Here is a 14,889-nt window from a genome sequence, read left to right on the forward strand (position 1 = left end):
TTTTTTATCCACCTGCTCAGTGTGGCAGAGGTACTTTGGTCAAATTCTTTGTTTTCTCTCTTTCCTTTTTTGTGCTGGAATTCTATCTGAACTGCCTGGCCTGCTGGGAAGCATCAGTGAGGAAGAAGTTTTAGGGGCTGCTTTGAAATTCCTGAAACTTACTGCATCTTTCCTGAAACCTTTTCTGTTTCACTTTCCTAAATTTAAAAATTTGTGGAGGAAATAAGAAAATGGGCAATGAGCTTTAAGAGAAATCATATGAAACTGCTGAATCAGTGAACAGAAATGACAAGCTGCGTCAAGCGAGATGTAAGTTAGAATTAAGAAGGAAATATTTCACAGAAAGAGTGGTCAGATACTGGAATCATTTACCCAGTGAGGTGGTGGAGTCATCATCCCTTGAAGAATTCAAAAAAAGACTGGATGTGGCACTTGCTGCCATGATCTAGTTGAACAGTTAGAACATCGGCTGGACTTGATGATCTTATAGGTCTCTTCCAGTCTTGAACTTCTGTGATTCTGTGATTCTGTGACATGATTCTTGAGCCTGGGGGTTTATAACTGAAACCCAAAGGTTTGTGCTCTGGGTTCTTCTTTGGAGGTTCAGAGTTGCAGGAATACACCTGTGAAATGTGGGTTTGTTGCAAACCTCAGGCTTGTGCTCTGTGTTGCTCTGGTGGGAAGGGGTGTGTGCCTGTATCCCTCAGGGATTCCAGGCAGCTCCCTGGGCTTGGGGAGCTCAGTGTGTGTATGTGTCCCTGTCCTGCCAGGTGTGACATTGGCCAGGGCCCGCCTGGGTGACCTGTCCTGCCGTGGGGTGGCTCCCATGCCCCGGGAATTGGCCTTCCCTGTGCCCAAGGGGCAGAAGTGGCACGACCTCTATGACTACATCAGGTATGGCTGTTCCCACCCCTCTGCAGCTCCCAGAGCTCCTCGTGCCCCTGGGAGGGGCAGGATGGGCAGTGCCACTTAAGGAATGACAGACCAGGTGAACCTGGGCTGGGTTTTGGTCCCCTCACCTCCAGCATTTTGGTGTTGGTAACAAAGACACCTTTAGTGCCATCTGCCTTTGGTACCCTGTGTTTGGAGGACCATGAGGAACAATGGAGGGATCTTATGACAGCAAAGAGGCCTCTGTGCCAGGCTGAGGTGCCCGGTGATACTGCTGGGTGCCAATGCAGTATCCCAGTGACACAGTGCCTTCCTCTGCTTCTGCTCAGGTTCCCATCTGAGGGGCCTGAGCTGCTGCACAACTCCATCCAGAAGAGTTTCCCACATCCTGTGGCAGGTGGGAATGCTGGGGATGGCAGCCAAGGCTGTGCCAGCCCAGCTGGGTGCCCTGGGTTTCCAAAAGAGCTCCACCTGCTCCTTGTGTTGCCCAGGTGACCAAGTCCTGCAGGAGCCTGGCCACCCACCGACCCAGCTGGTGACACGCTCCAGAGCAGCCTGTGACCTGCCCCCTGTCCAGCAGATGAGCAGTCCCAAAGCTGTAAGTGCACCATGGAGGAGGCTGCAGCTCCTTCCTTCCTGCTTCCCATGGAGCTTTTCCCTGTGTCTTAATTTAAGAGGTAGAAGCTGCTTGTTGTCATTGGCAGCTGCTGCAGGCACGGTCTGGTGACCACAGCCCTGCAGTGACTGTCTTGGGGTGCAGTGCAGCACAGACAGGAGATGTGCCAAGTACCTTGGGATCTCCAGACATCCATCTTCCCTGTGTCTGTGGAGGCAGCAGATCCGTGTGGCTTCAAGGCAGTGAGGTGTGGAGACCAAGGAATGTGAGCAGTGCCCTGAGGGAGCAGAGCAGGGTGTGGAGCTGGCATTGCTGGGGCTGCAGGCAGCTGCCCTCAGCTTGGTTTCCCCTTCCCTATGACAGTGTCCACAGGGGTTTTCAGATGAGGGAAGAGATGAGGATTTGACTCCATGTTTCAGAAGGCTGATTTATTATTTTATGATATATATTATATTAAAACTATACTAAAAGAATAGAAGAAAAGGTTTCATCAGAAGGCTGGCTAAGAATAGAATAGGAAAGAATGATAACAAAGGTTTGTGGCTCAGCTCTCTGTCTGAGCCAGCTGACTGTGATTGGCCATTAATTGCAAGCATCCAACATGAGACCAATCACAGATGCACCTGTTGCACTCCACAGCAGCAGATAATCATTGTTTACATTTTGTTCCTGAGGCCTCTCAGCTTCTTCAGGATGAAAAATCCTAAGGAAAGGATTTTTCATAAAAGTTGTCTGTGACACTTCCCCACTGGGGTGATGTGGGATCTGGGGTCCAGGCTGGCTCACCAGTGTGGTGGGGGATGTTGGGAAGCCATCCTCATGCTGTGGAGAGGGAGAACTGAGGAGCACGACCTCTCTTATTAGAGGGTGTCCAAAGGATGGCTGTGAGGGTGGGGAAAGGTCTAGAGGGGAAGGGTTAAGAGGTACAGCAGCCACTTGGTTTGATCAGATGGAGAAAAAGAGACTGAGGTCACACCTTGTCAGGGGCTGCAGCTCTGATCTCTGCTCCCTGTGACAGGGACAGGACCCAGGGAATGGCTGGAGCTGTGTCAGGGCAGGTTTTAATGGATATTAGATAAAGGTTCTTCCCCCAGAAGGTGGTTGGGCACTGAGCAGTCTCCCCAGGGCAGGGGTCCAAACGTGCCAGAGCCCCAGGAGCATTTGGACAAGGCTCTGGTTTGCTGTCTGGAGGAGATAAACCGTGCACAGACAGTGCTGGGGGTGTGAGGAGAGGGCTAGTTAACAATCTGGCCCAGCCAGGTACCCACAGGGCTGCTCTCCCTCCAGAATTTTTCCTCCTTGCCCCTGGGCAGGTGGAGGGCGCTGGGAGGAGAGCTGAGCTCTGTCTGAGGCTTTGCTCTTTCTCAGGTGCCACGTCGGTGTCCTGTGGTCACAAAAAGCATCCCTCAGGTTCACCTGGCAGTGCCAGGGCCTGGGGGAGCTGTGCCTGCTGCAGACCCCGTGCTGGAGGAGAAGCTGCACAGTGCAGGGGACACGAGGCAGCCACTGCCACTCAGTGCTGGTGGCATCCATGTCTATGCTCATCAGAGGAGGGGACAGACAGCCCGAGCTGTCCCTGGCTCACAGGAGGTGTGTGAAGTTCTGGAGGGTCGCAAGGTGCCTTTGGGGTTTTCCTTTGGGGTATTTCCCTTTATTTCTACTGAAGGGAGAGAGGGAACACAATGTTCATGGGTTTCAGTTAAACTCACGGAGTCCCAAAGATGCAGAGGAGCAGTTCTTTCCACTAGCATCCTCCCTGCCTTGACAGAGGGGCCCTGTGCTCAAATGTGCTGACCTTAAGCCCAGGTTTGCCCAGGTGTGTACAGGAAGGCTCTGGCCCTTTTGCCATCCCACAGGTGAGCCCCAGCCTGCAGGACAGCCCTGGAGGTGTCCAAGGCCAGGTTGGACAGGGCTTGGAGCAACCTGGGCTGGTGGAAGGTGTCCCTGTCCATGGCCAGGGGGGTGGAGGTGGGTGGACTTAAAGGTGCCTTCCTGCCCAAACCAGTCTGGGATTGTCACAGTGCATCACTGGGGCTGGATGGGAGAGCTGCTCAACTCAGAAACCCCAGCTCCTCCTGCTGCCAGCTCTGACTCTGCCACATTAAATGCTTTCAAGTTTTCCCCTCTGGCAGGAGAAACCCAAAGCTGCCTCTGTGCTCCAGAGAGCCAAGCACTGGGGCTGGGGTGCCCATGGAGGGTGGACCCCAGCCTGGCTCTGAGCGTGATGGTGCTCTCTGATTTTCTTTTCCAGGGGCTTGTGCCCGATCCCATCCTGAAGCTGAGAACAATTATTGGCTTTGGAGGCTGCAGCACCAAATGGGTCAGTGGCTTGGGTGAGCTGGGGAGTTGATCTGTCACTGTGTGGCCAGGATATGGATGTTTTGGAGGTGTGAAATGCAGCTGAGTGTGGCACTGCTTGATGTGGAAAATGATCCCAAAGTGGGTGAGCCTGAGTGTCTGTGACAACTGCTCTGCTGTTAGGATGGTGAATTAAAAATTATGGGGCCCATTAGACAGAATTATAGGATGGAAAAGCCCTCTAAGGACATCAATTCCAGCTGATTTTCTCAGGAATCCCCAGCCTTCCACTGACCCATGTCCTCAAGTGCCACATCCACATGTCTTTTAAATCCCTCCAGGGATGGTGTCTCCACCTCTGCCCTGGGCAGCTGTGCCAGTGCCTGACAGCCCTTTCTGTGAAGTTTTCCTAATATCCAATATAAACCTCCCCTGGCAAAACTTGAGGCCATTTCCTCCCTTTTACCCTGGGAGCAGAGCCTGACCCTCACCTGGCTGCCCCCTCCTGTCAGGGAGTTGTGGAGACCCAGAAGGTCCAGGCTGAGGCCCCTGGAGAACAAGTCTGAGCCTCTCATCAGACTTGTTCTCCAGACCCTTCACTAAATTCCACTTCTTTTTAACACATTAAAACTGGTGCTGCTTTGTTGGAGGCTGGAAAGGAAGGGGTGTGGTTTGGATTGTTTCTGTGGCACACTGGGCCTTGCCTGTGGTCTGTGTTGACATAAAGGAAGGGTTGCTTTGCTTCAGTCAGTTGAAGGCTCTGCCAGCAATGTCATTTTCCTTGGATCTGCTGTCCAGTAGTAGGGAAGGGACCTTAAAGCCCATCCCATTCCATCCCCTGCCATGGGCAGGGCCACCTGCCACGAGCCCAGGTTGTTCCACACCCTGTCCAACCCAGCCTTGGACACTGCCAGGGCTGGGGAAGAGCTGTGCCTGGGCTGTGGGGCGGTTCTGGAGCTGTGTCCTCATATATGGTCTCTTCCAGCTGGGTTTCATAAGTTTTTGGAGATTTATTTCACACCCAGGATAGCTCAGCTACCTGAGAAGGCATAAAATCAGCAGGATCGCTTCTGTGGTAGTGTTGGAAACAGAAAAGTTTTAAGAAAAGGCAAAATAATAAAACTTTACAGCGAAAAGCTGAGCCAGGTGCAAGAGGTTCTTGCCCCAGTAAATCACCTCACAAAAGGAATTAGTTCCTTTGTTGTCTTCTTTTTCTAGTAAATTGTTCAGGGGGGACTTTTTGGCTCCTGTCCAATTCGCTGTCCTTAAATTTGAGGTGAAGTCCCCCAGGTCCTATGAGGTGTCTTTACCTAATCGAGGAGAGAAACTTCTGGGTTTTTTTCCTTTTTAAGGAGACAGAGGATAGTTTTGTCACTCCCTCAAGGGGGCACATTCCCACAGTGTCCTGTGTGTCCATGCTGCAGGCCCTGTGGACGCGGGACAGCACGGCCGTGGTGTACCCCTGCCATGCCGTCATCGTGGCCCTGCTCCTCCAGACTGGCGAGCAGAGGTTCTTCCTTGGCCACACAGACAAGGTGAGTGAGACCCCCTGCCCCATCCCTGTCCTGTCCTCTGGGCTCTCTGTGCTCCCCTGTGGCCGTGTCCCCGCAGGTGGCAGCGCTGGCCTTCAGCGGCAGCGGCTCCGTGCTGGCCTCGGCGCAGGCCGGGCCCCGCGGCCTCGGCCGCCTCTGGGACTTCCCCACAGGAACCTGCCTGAGCCTCTTCAAAACCCACCTGCACGGCCTGGTGTCCCTCAGGTGGGTGCTCAGCAGTGCAGCACAGCAGCTGTTCCTGGGATGAATTGTAGGATTGATGGGGTAGCACGGTCGGGACAGATGGAGATGAGAGATCTCTGCAGCCAGGTCAGGAACTTGGGGTTCATTGCAAAGGGCCTGGGGGCAGGGCCCTGCTGGGAGCTGCCAAACACAGCTCAGAGCAGGCTGAGAGAAGAGAGGGGCAGAGAGGATGAGAGGATAAGAGAGTAAAAGGCAAGAGGTAAGAGTAAGAGCTAAGACAGCGAGGTTCCTGTTACAATACAATAAAATCTTCTTCTCTGTTGAATATTCTGATTCTCACTAACCAATCTAGTACAATATACAAATCCTATAGCATTTCCATACAGCCTATAAGAATCATTACATTACCATACTGTCTTACATTTTAAGCCCTATAAACTCCTCTTTGGGCCCCTTCTGCCAAGCTAGTGGGGTCTGCTCTGACCCTTGGGCCTGCCTGCAAGCAGAGGGTGTTCTTCCATCAAAAGGGGATTACCTTCAGCCAGCCACACCATTGTTTTCCAGTTGTTCAGTAACTGAGGTATCTCAAAGCTTGCTTTCATTTCAATCTCGCTTATAGTTTCCTTATTCTCAAAATCTTTTGCCAGACAATCATATTTATAAGGCTTTCCTGTTTCATCTTCCCCAGCAATAAATTACAGCTGCCTGTGTTTGTCACTGAACCTGCTGGTGGCTGGCCTGGATGTGCTGCCACCTCTGTGCTGAGCTTATCCCTCAGCTCTTGCTGTCTCCCCGTCCCCACTGCTTGTCCCCTTTCATGCCCTGTGAGGATGAACCCAGGGTACAAGGAGCTGTTTTTCACCAGGTCTCTCTTCCTCCAGCTTTTCCCACAGTGGAGCTGTTCTGTGTGGTGTGGGGAAGGACGTGCACAGCAAAACGGTGAGAGCTGACACGGGCTGGGAGGTTTCCCTGGGAGAGCTGTTCTCCCAGATTCTGTAGTTATTTTCCAGGCAAAACTCTGCTCTCAGCTTTCCTAGAAATGTTCTTGGGGCACATCCCTGTCTCATTAGCTGCCTAGAGAATACTTTCCCTCTGCCTGATGCTTGTGGGTGTTCCTCAGCTGCAAGTGAACAAATTCTTCTGGAAGCAGCTGGAGAGACGTGCTGGGGTTGTGCTTTGGGGCTGTTCTATCCCTGGAATGGTCCCAGCTAGGAGCCAGGCAGGGTGATGGGATTATATCTTTATTTTACTAGCATTTAGGGCAAGATGTGAGGTGAAATCTTCCAGGTCCAGGCATGACTGTGGGAAGGGATGCCAGGCACTGGAGCTGCTGCCCAGCTTTGTAGCTGGGGATGACGCAGATCCCACGTGGAGCAGTCAAAAATAAACTTGTTCCATGGGACTGGGGGTTTTGTTTTGTCAGTGGAACTGTTTTTTATCCTTTAGTGACGACCATCAGCAATTAGCTGTGCCATCACTAAGTGAAGGAGAAGCCACACAGTGCTCTGTGTTTTTCCCTGCACGTGGCAGTGTTCTGTGATCCGTGTGGGAGCAGGGGAGGTGGGATCAGTGGGGGGAAAGCTGGGTGGGAGAATGGGGGTGCTGGGGGAGTATCTCCCCCAGGGTGATGCCTCAGCCCATGCCAGCCTCTGGGGTGATGCTGGGTTTGGTTTAACACTGTGCTGGAATGCAGAGCATCCTCCTGCATTTCTGTTTGCTCTGGGCAGAGGGTTTGACTCTTGCCCCTGGTGATGGGCACTGAGGGCACACAGAGCTGTCCTGAGCAGTGGGCACGTGCTGCCTCCTGCTCCCCCAGCCCTGGGACTGCTCCTATATCCCAGCAGGCAGAGTTCCCACTGCTCTGTGGATTTTCTCTCCAAGTCTGAGCCCTGTTGCCAGGCAGCCCTGGGATTTAGAACCTGTAATTATGGATTGCAGAAAAGGATATTGCCATGAAGCTTTGCAAAGCTGTTGGACTGTCCTAAACCCTCTGTGCAATGGGTTTTATTTCCCTGCTCCAGCTCTGTTATCAATACTTTGTGCCCAGCTCTGGAGCAGCTGTGGGATTAAAAGCTCTTGTGCTGCCAAGGTTTTGAGCAGCTCTCCCATCACATTTTTTTTGTTTCAGATGGTGGTGGTGTGGAACACTGCTCAGGTGACCCGTGGTGGAGGCGTGACTGTGCTGGCCAAAGCACACACAGATGTGGACATCCAGGCCATGAAGATTGCTTTCTTTGATGATACCAGGTAGTGTGCCAGGAAAAGAAATTGAAAGTATTGATTCTTAGATATTGGGCAGGAATTGTTCCCTCTGAGGGTGGAGTGAGCCCTGGCACAGGGTGCCCAGAGCAGCTGTGGCTGCCCCTGGATTCCTGGCAGTGCCCAAGGCCAGGCTGGACAGGGCTTGGGACAGCCTGGGACAATGGAAGGTGTCCCCATGGCAGGGTTGGAATGAGATGAGCTTTAAGGTCCCTTCACCCCAAACCCCTTTTATTTGATAACTCTGGCACGGCTGGGGGAGAATTGTGGTGCTGCAGCCATTGGTTGCCATTCCTGCTCTCAGTCCTTGCTGTCAGCAGCCCTTGGGACACTGCCCTGCCCTCAGGGGCCCGTGGAGCCCTGCCCTGGTGCTCAGGCCGTGTCTCCCTGCACAGGATGGTGTCGTGTGGCCGGGACAACATCAGGCTGTGGCGATTGCGGAGCGGGGCCCTGCGCTCGTGTCCCGTCCCCCTGGGCGAGTACCACACCCTGGAGTTCACCGACCTGGCCTTCGAGGAGGGGCCCCAGCAGGAGCCAGAGGACCGTGCACTGTAAGGGGCTGTGAGGGGCTGTGTGTGTGTGTGTGCCCTGTGAGGGGCTGTGTGTGTGTGTGTGTGTGTGCCCTGTGAGGGGCTCTGTGTGTGTGTGCCCTGTGAGGGGCTGTGTATGTGTGTGTGTGCCCTGTGAGGGGCTGTGTGTGTGTGCCCTGTGAGGGGCTGTGTGTGTGTGACCTGTGAGGGGCTGTGTGTGTGTGTGTGTGTGTGTGTGTGTGTGTGTGTGTGTGACCTGTGAGGGGCTGTGTATGTGTGTGCCCTGTGAGGGGCTCTGTGTGTATGTGCCCTGTGAGGGGCTGTGTGTGTGTGTGCCCTGTGAGGGGCTGTGTGTGTGTGTGCCCTGTGAGGGGCTGTGTGTGTGTGCCCTGTGAGGGGCTGTGTGTGTGTGTGTGTGTGTGCCCTGTGAGGGGCTGTGTATGTGTGTGTGTGCCCTGTGAGGGGCTGTGTGTGTGTGCCCTGTGAGGGGCTGTGTGTGTGTGTGCCCTGTGAGGGGCTCTGTGTGTGTGACCTGTGAGGGGCTGTGTATGTGTGTGCCCTGTGAGGGGCTCTGTGTGTGTGTGTGTGCCCTGTGAGGGGCTCTGTGTGTGTGTGTGTGCCCTGTGAGGGGCTCTGTGTGTGTGTGTGCCCTGTGAGGGACTCTGTGTGCGTGTGCCCTGTGAGGGGCTCTGTGTGTGTGTGACCTGTGAGGGGCTGTGTGTGTGTGTGCCCTGTGAGGGGCTGTGTGTGTGTGTGAGCTCCTGTGAGGGACTCTGTGTGCCCTGTGAGGGGCTGTGTGCATCCGCCTCAACCAGGCCAGAACTCCAGTCAGGGTCCATAGGGTCTTGGTCTCTGTCTTTGTGATGGTCGTGAGGCAAATGAGGGAACTTCAGACCATGAGGGAAACTTTAGACGTCTCTTACAGCCTGTCACTGTCACCTGTTACTGGCAGCCCAGAGGAGGGAGCTCTGCAGCTCTCCCTGTTAGCATTCTCCTTCCCCCTCCACTACGGCACTGTGCTGGGCTTCTCCCTCAAAATGCAGCTGCCCTCTGGAGCTGGGACAGGCTCTCCCCACTTAGCACGTGTCACCTCCCAAAAGGGCTTTGGCTGCTCACAGAACAGCCTCTTTCCTCTTGCCATGCCGCTGTTGTGCCATATTTAGTGACTCTCTCCCCACCTGAAGCTCTCTGTTGGATTCCTGGGTCAGCGGGAGGAGCCTGGCACACATCCTCTTGCATACAGACACACGCTTTGTTGTTTTATTTTAATCATCAAAGCCTTTGTTGCCACCCCATGTTGTCCCACAAAGCAGAGCTGTCAGCTCAGCCAGCCTGTGGCAGAGGGAGCCTCCTTTCTGGAGTTTATGGCAAGCTTTTAGCTCTTTTGCTAATTTCCATTCCAAAGGGTCAGGAAACTAAATAGGAAGCTCTGACTTCTTTGAAGGTGTGTGGAACACTTGGACACCTTGTTGACCCCTTATATTTCTTGTGAGCCAGGATTGCTTTACACAAACAAAGTAAACCAAAGTGGTTTTTTATTAAAAGCAAATCTCTCCTGTTTTTTTTCCACAGCTTTGTGTGCAGCAGGAGTGGCCACGTGCTGGAGGTGGACTACAAGAACGTCTGTGTGCGGAGTGCACGGCGCCTGCTGCCTGCACAGCCCCAGGAGGACGGGCAGGAACAGGCAGGGAGCAGCTCAGGTGGGAACAGCAACAGGCAGGGAACAGGAGCAGCTCAGGTGGGAGCAGGAACAGGCAGAGAACAGCTCAGGTGGGAGCAGGAACAAGCAGAGAACAGCTCAGGTGGGAGCAGGAGCAGGCAGGGAGCAGCTCAGGTGGGAGCAGGAGCAGGCAGGATGCAGGAACAGCCCAGGTGGGAGCAGGAGCAGGCAAGGAACACTCAGGTGGGAACAGAAGCAGCTTAGGTTGGGAGCAGGAGCAGGCAGGGAACACTCAGGAGGGAACAGGAGCAGGCAGGGAACAGGAGCAACTCAGGTAGGAGCAGGTAAGGAACAGCTCAGGTGGGAGCAGGAGCAGGCAGGGAACACTCAGGTGGGAACAGGAGCAGCTCAGGTGGGAGCAGGAACAGCTCAGGTGGGAGCAGGAGCAGGCAGAGAGAGGGGGACCACCAACCAGTGACCACCTCCACCACCACAGGGGTCAGAAATCTGCTCAAACCAGCCAGCTCTTTTACCTACTGCTGAAGGATTATTTTGAGGTTGTTTAGATCATTGTCTCTTAAGGACTACAAATAACCTTCCTTAGTACAGCAAAGTATCGTTTTAGGAAAGATTTTAGCATTTTAAATGCTGATTGCACTTTCAGAGAAACACTACTTTTAGAAACATGAGACAAGGTCTTCATTTGCTGATGGGAGGCTTAATGGAGAGATGGAAAAAGAACTAAGATTAACGAAAAAGATGAATTTGGGGATTTTTTCATTATTCAGCTGCCGCAGAGCGTTCGGGGAATCTTTGTTGCTCTACATTAAGTAGACCAACTTTCAGCTCTTCCATTAACTTGAGCAGCAGGAAGAATTCACTTTCAAGTGTGATTGCTCTGATATCTTAAAACTTAGTGCATAGTTTGCTTTGGCAAATTGAGCTAATCAATCTATAACGTGACCTTTGAGAGGCAAGCAACTGCAGTTCTCACTTCATGGGCAGGAAAGGGCCCAGGAGGAGATGAAACAAAGTCCTTGGTGCCTCCTGGTCTCAGTGCTGGCTCTGACTTATAGCCTTTAGACCTGATTTAGGTTGGATATTGGGGAAAATTTCTTGACTGAAAGTGTGGTAAGGCTTTGGAACAAGCTGCCCATTCTATCCCTGAAAATGTTCAAAAAGCCTCTGGTGGCACCTGAGTGTGGCACCTGGGGACATGGGCTGGTGGGGGGATAATGGTTGGGCTCAATGATGTTTTCCAACCTTAATGATTCTATGAATCAAAAACTCCCAGTCTGTGGATTTGTATCTCCCTTCTGCAGAGAGACTTTGGGACAGGGCAGTGAAAGGGCTTGTACCTCAGGCAGTTAATCTGGGATATCCTTTACTATAGGATCCTGTTTGAGGCAAAAATATAGCAGAGGTAGGAATCTTCTGTGCCTGGCAAGAGTTTCACTCTGGTAAAGAGGAGTTTGGAGCCCTGAGAAGGGCTGGCTGAGACCCCTCAGCCTGTTCTGCCAGTCACTGTGGGGTTCCTGCATCCTCCTCAGGCTCAGCTGGGTGTGGGTGGGCTACCAGCCTCAACTCTTGGATGGGCCCCTCTCAGGTTGGGATTTCTTGTTTCACCTGTATAAGGAGCTGTTGCTTTTTGGGTTTCCAGGCCCTGGGATTGCTATAAACAGTATCAGCATGTCCTCGAGCTTCTGTGCCACGGGATCAGAGGATGGCTACGTGAGGCTGTGGCTGCTGGACTTCTCAGCTGCTGTCCTGGAGGCAGGTGAGTAGAGGTGGGAGTGGAGCTTCTGAGCTGCACATGTCCTGCTGCAGATCCAGAGCTCCACTGCCACAGCTCCCACAGCAATCCTCATGAGTCAGGGCTGTGTGATGTGTGCTGCCTCCAGGGCTCACTGCCTTGGAAGTCTTCAGTGGCAATTATTCATGTTTATTCTTGTAACTCATAGCAGAAAGGCAGGATCTCCTGGGAGAGAGCAGACTTGCCATCTTGATTTCTGTCCCCTTCTAGCCACAGCTCATCTGTCCATGAAAAATTAGGGGAGAAGTCGAGCAGTCCTTGATTGTTTTTGAAACAATCACCATTACAGCAGAGCCCAGGGATGCTAGGAAGGGCAGAGACTAATCTCTAATCTGTCACAACTCACACCTGCAAGCATTCAGTCTTTGAGTCATGGGCATTGCTTTCCTTAATGTGGGTCTGTGTCACAGGCATGTTTTATGAAAAATCCTTTCCTTAGGATTTTTTCTCCTGAGAAGCTGAGAGGCCTCAGAAACAAAAAGTAAACATTGATTATCTGCTGCTGTGGAATGCATCTGTGATTGGTCTCATGTGGTTGTTTCTAATTAATGGCCAATCATAGTCCAGCTGTCCAGACTGTCTCAGTCAGTCACAGGATTTTGTTATTATTTCATTTTTCTTCCTTTGTTTGCTAGCCTTCTGATGAAATCCTTTCTTATATTATTTTAGTATAGTTTTAATATAATATATATCATAAAATAATAAATCAGGCCTTCTGAAACATGGAGTCAGATCCTTGTCTCTTCCCTCATCCTGGGACCCCTGTGAACACTGCCACAGTCTGTAGCTATGTTCCAGCTGCTCCTTTCCCAGAGGATTTATTGACTCCTGTGTCTTTCCCCAGAGCATGAGGCTTCAGTGAGTTGCGTCTGCATCAGCCCAGATGGCCACAAAGTGCTCTCCACAACAGCTGCTGGGAGCCTGGGCTACCTGGACGTGCAGGCCCGGGACTACAGCACGCTGATGCGCTCCCACGGGGGCTCCGTGCTGGGCTTCTCCCTGCAGGGCAAGGGGGGGCACATGGCAACAGTGGCCCAGGACAGCACCATCCGAGTGTGGGACCTCGCCTCCAGGCAGCAGGTGGGTGACACAAGAGGCAGGTTGTTAGGAAGGATGGAAGTTTGACAAGGAAGTCTCACAGATATGTGTATGCTTAGCAGAAAGATTTTTCAATGTAGGGTCTGATGGAATAGAGATGGAAGCAAGTTTTGATATAGAAGAAAAGAATTGCTGAGCCAGTCTCACTGGATAACCAAGGAGGCAAAGGGTGTGTTAGTTAGAAAGGGTTTTTATGACTTAGAACAAAGGATAAGCCCACCTCAAACAAGATGTTTTTACCAAGCAGAAAGAGAGCACAGGCAAACAAGGCAGCAAAGCTGCAAGTAGAAAAAAGGTCTCAGAATTTTCCACTGCGAAAAAACTGAAAAACAACTTCTAGCTCAAACTGTAATGTACTGACTTTTAGTGACTGGAGAATAGTAACATGAATATGGTAATTATAGTAGTTATGATAGGCTATAGATAAAAGTTAAGGTATAGATTGGTTCTGCTGTATTAAGATGCTCAGCAAAGAAAAGTCTATAATGCAGCGTAACCAAAACCAAAGGGTCTCCAGGCCTGCCTGCAGCTGCAGCTGACAGCTGTGGGCACAGCTCTGTCACCCACCACCCTGGGCTGCTGTAACCTCTTGGATGGAATAAACTGCATTTTAGAGAGCTGCCTGGAGTCCTGCATCTCTCATTTAGGCTCTTACAGGAGGTGGTGTCTCAGGGTTATTAAGAGTCTCCCTGGTCTCTGTTTGGTGCAATTATCAAAGCCCCACAGTTCAGGAGCCCTCCCTGAAGCGTGAGGGGTACCGTGGGCAAGAGACCCTTTGGAAGTACAGAGGTTGTGGAATTCACATTTTCTGAACCTGAGAGAAGCAGAGAAAAGTATGATCAAAACAATTCTTATCTCATTGGCTGCTCCTGTGTGGTGCCAAAGTGAAATACAATATAGAATTGTTTACCCACAGTGATGGTGGTTTGTGTCCTTGGCCTGTCAGGGCCAGGCAAGTGTGCAGACTGTCAGTCAGCAGACAGTCACAAAATTCTAAGCAGTTAAGTACTTGTACAAATTCAGTTTAAATGTAATGTGATGTAGTCTAATATAATATAAAATAGTATAATAAAGTAATTCATTAGCCTTCTAATAAGATAAAGTCCTCCTCATCATTCCTCCCGGACGTCAGGCAAAAATATCACCGATATGAGGTATTGTTGGACACAACTATTTCCCTTTCCTCCATCTTTTGAAGATTGCTTATTAGCACAAACCATAACACCCAAGGGCTTTATCTGAGTGCCCAAAGACCCAGGACTTCAGTGGGATTTGGATCCATCCAGGCAGGAGCAGGGACATGCTCGTGGTGGAGATGTGAGGCTGATCAGTTGTTGGGTCCAGCTGCAGCTCCAGTGCTCTCCAACTTCGTGCCTGTGGTGTCTCTTCTCTGCAGCTGTATGACTTCTCAGCTGCAGAGGAGACTCCCTGTACTGTGGCCTTCCACCCCTTCTGGAAGATGCTGGCCTGTGGCTTCGACAGCGGGGTGGTGAGGATCTTCAACCTGGCTGCCTCTGACCTCCTGCTGGAGCACAAGTGAGTGGAGTGGGAGCTCCAGGGGTCTGACTGGGTGTCCTGGTGATGAGACAGCCACAGCGACACTCATGGAGCTCCACAAGCCTCAGGTCCCAGCTGGGTGGGCTTGGGGCAGATCTGCTGTGCCAAGGCTCTGGGTGGTGAAAGCCCAAGCTGTGAAAGCTATGAGGGCTTTCTTTGTGATTTCCCAGTGGACAGCAGTAGGAAAGTGCTGGGCAGGGAGCCCTTGTGAGCCTCAGTGTGGGGTTTGGAGGATGCTCCAAGGGAAAAGGGAGCAGGTTCCATCCAGGCTGGAGCCTGCACTCACTGCTTGGTTTTGTGACAGTCAGAGTGTTGTTTGTCCTGGGATGCTGCAGGGGTGAGCACAGCAGGGTCCTGGTTAATTTATCCTCTTGGGTTCTTCACAGTGTTACACTCAACATCACCACTGTTCCCTCTGTCTGTGATTCCTT

At 52.0% G+C, this 14,889-nt stretch overlaps 1 protein-coding gene across 1 annotated transcript in view; it reads left to right on the forward strand.

The window, feature by feature from the left end:
• The window catches only part of WDR90 (WD repeat domain 90), a 36,414-nt gene that overhangs the window by 2,126 nt on the left and 19,399 nt on the right, over positions 1–14,889 (forward strand). Inside the window, exons 5-18 of the mRNA XM_059484478.1 lie at positions 771–894; positions 1,221–1,288; positions 1,383–1,489; positions 2,876–3,097; positions 3,759–3,827; positions 5,230–5,340; positions 5,417–5,562; positions 6,423–6,480; positions 7,670–7,788; positions 8,196–8,351; positions 9,903–10,030; positions 11,651–11,767; positions 12,648–12,883; positions 14,298–14,437. Coding sequence (XP_059340461.1) covers positions 771–894; positions 1,221–1,288; positions 1,383–1,489; positions 2,876–3,097; positions 3,759–3,827; positions 5,230–5,340; positions 5,417–5,562; positions 6,423–6,480; positions 7,670–7,788; positions 8,196–8,351; positions 9,903–10,030; positions 11,651–11,767; positions 12,648–12,883; positions 14,298–14,437 — 1,801 coding nt within the window. The remainder of the gene's footprint in view (positions 1–770; positions 895–1,220; positions 1,289–1,382; positions 1,490–2,875; positions 3,098–3,758; positions 3,828–5,229; positions 5,341–5,416; positions 5,563–6,422; positions 6,481–7,669; positions 7,789–8,195; positions 8,352–9,902; positions 10,031–11,650; positions 11,768–12,647; positions 12,884–14,297; positions 14,438–14,889) is intronic.

This window comes from Ammospiza nelsoni, chromosome 17 (genome assembly GCF_027579445.1).
Source record: "Ammospiza nelsoni isolate bAmmNel1 chromosome 17, bAmmNel1.pri, whole genome shotgun sequence".
Taxonomy (NCBI): Eukaryota; Metazoa; Chordata; class Aves; order Passeriformes; family Passerellidae; genus Ammospiza; species Ammospiza nelsoni.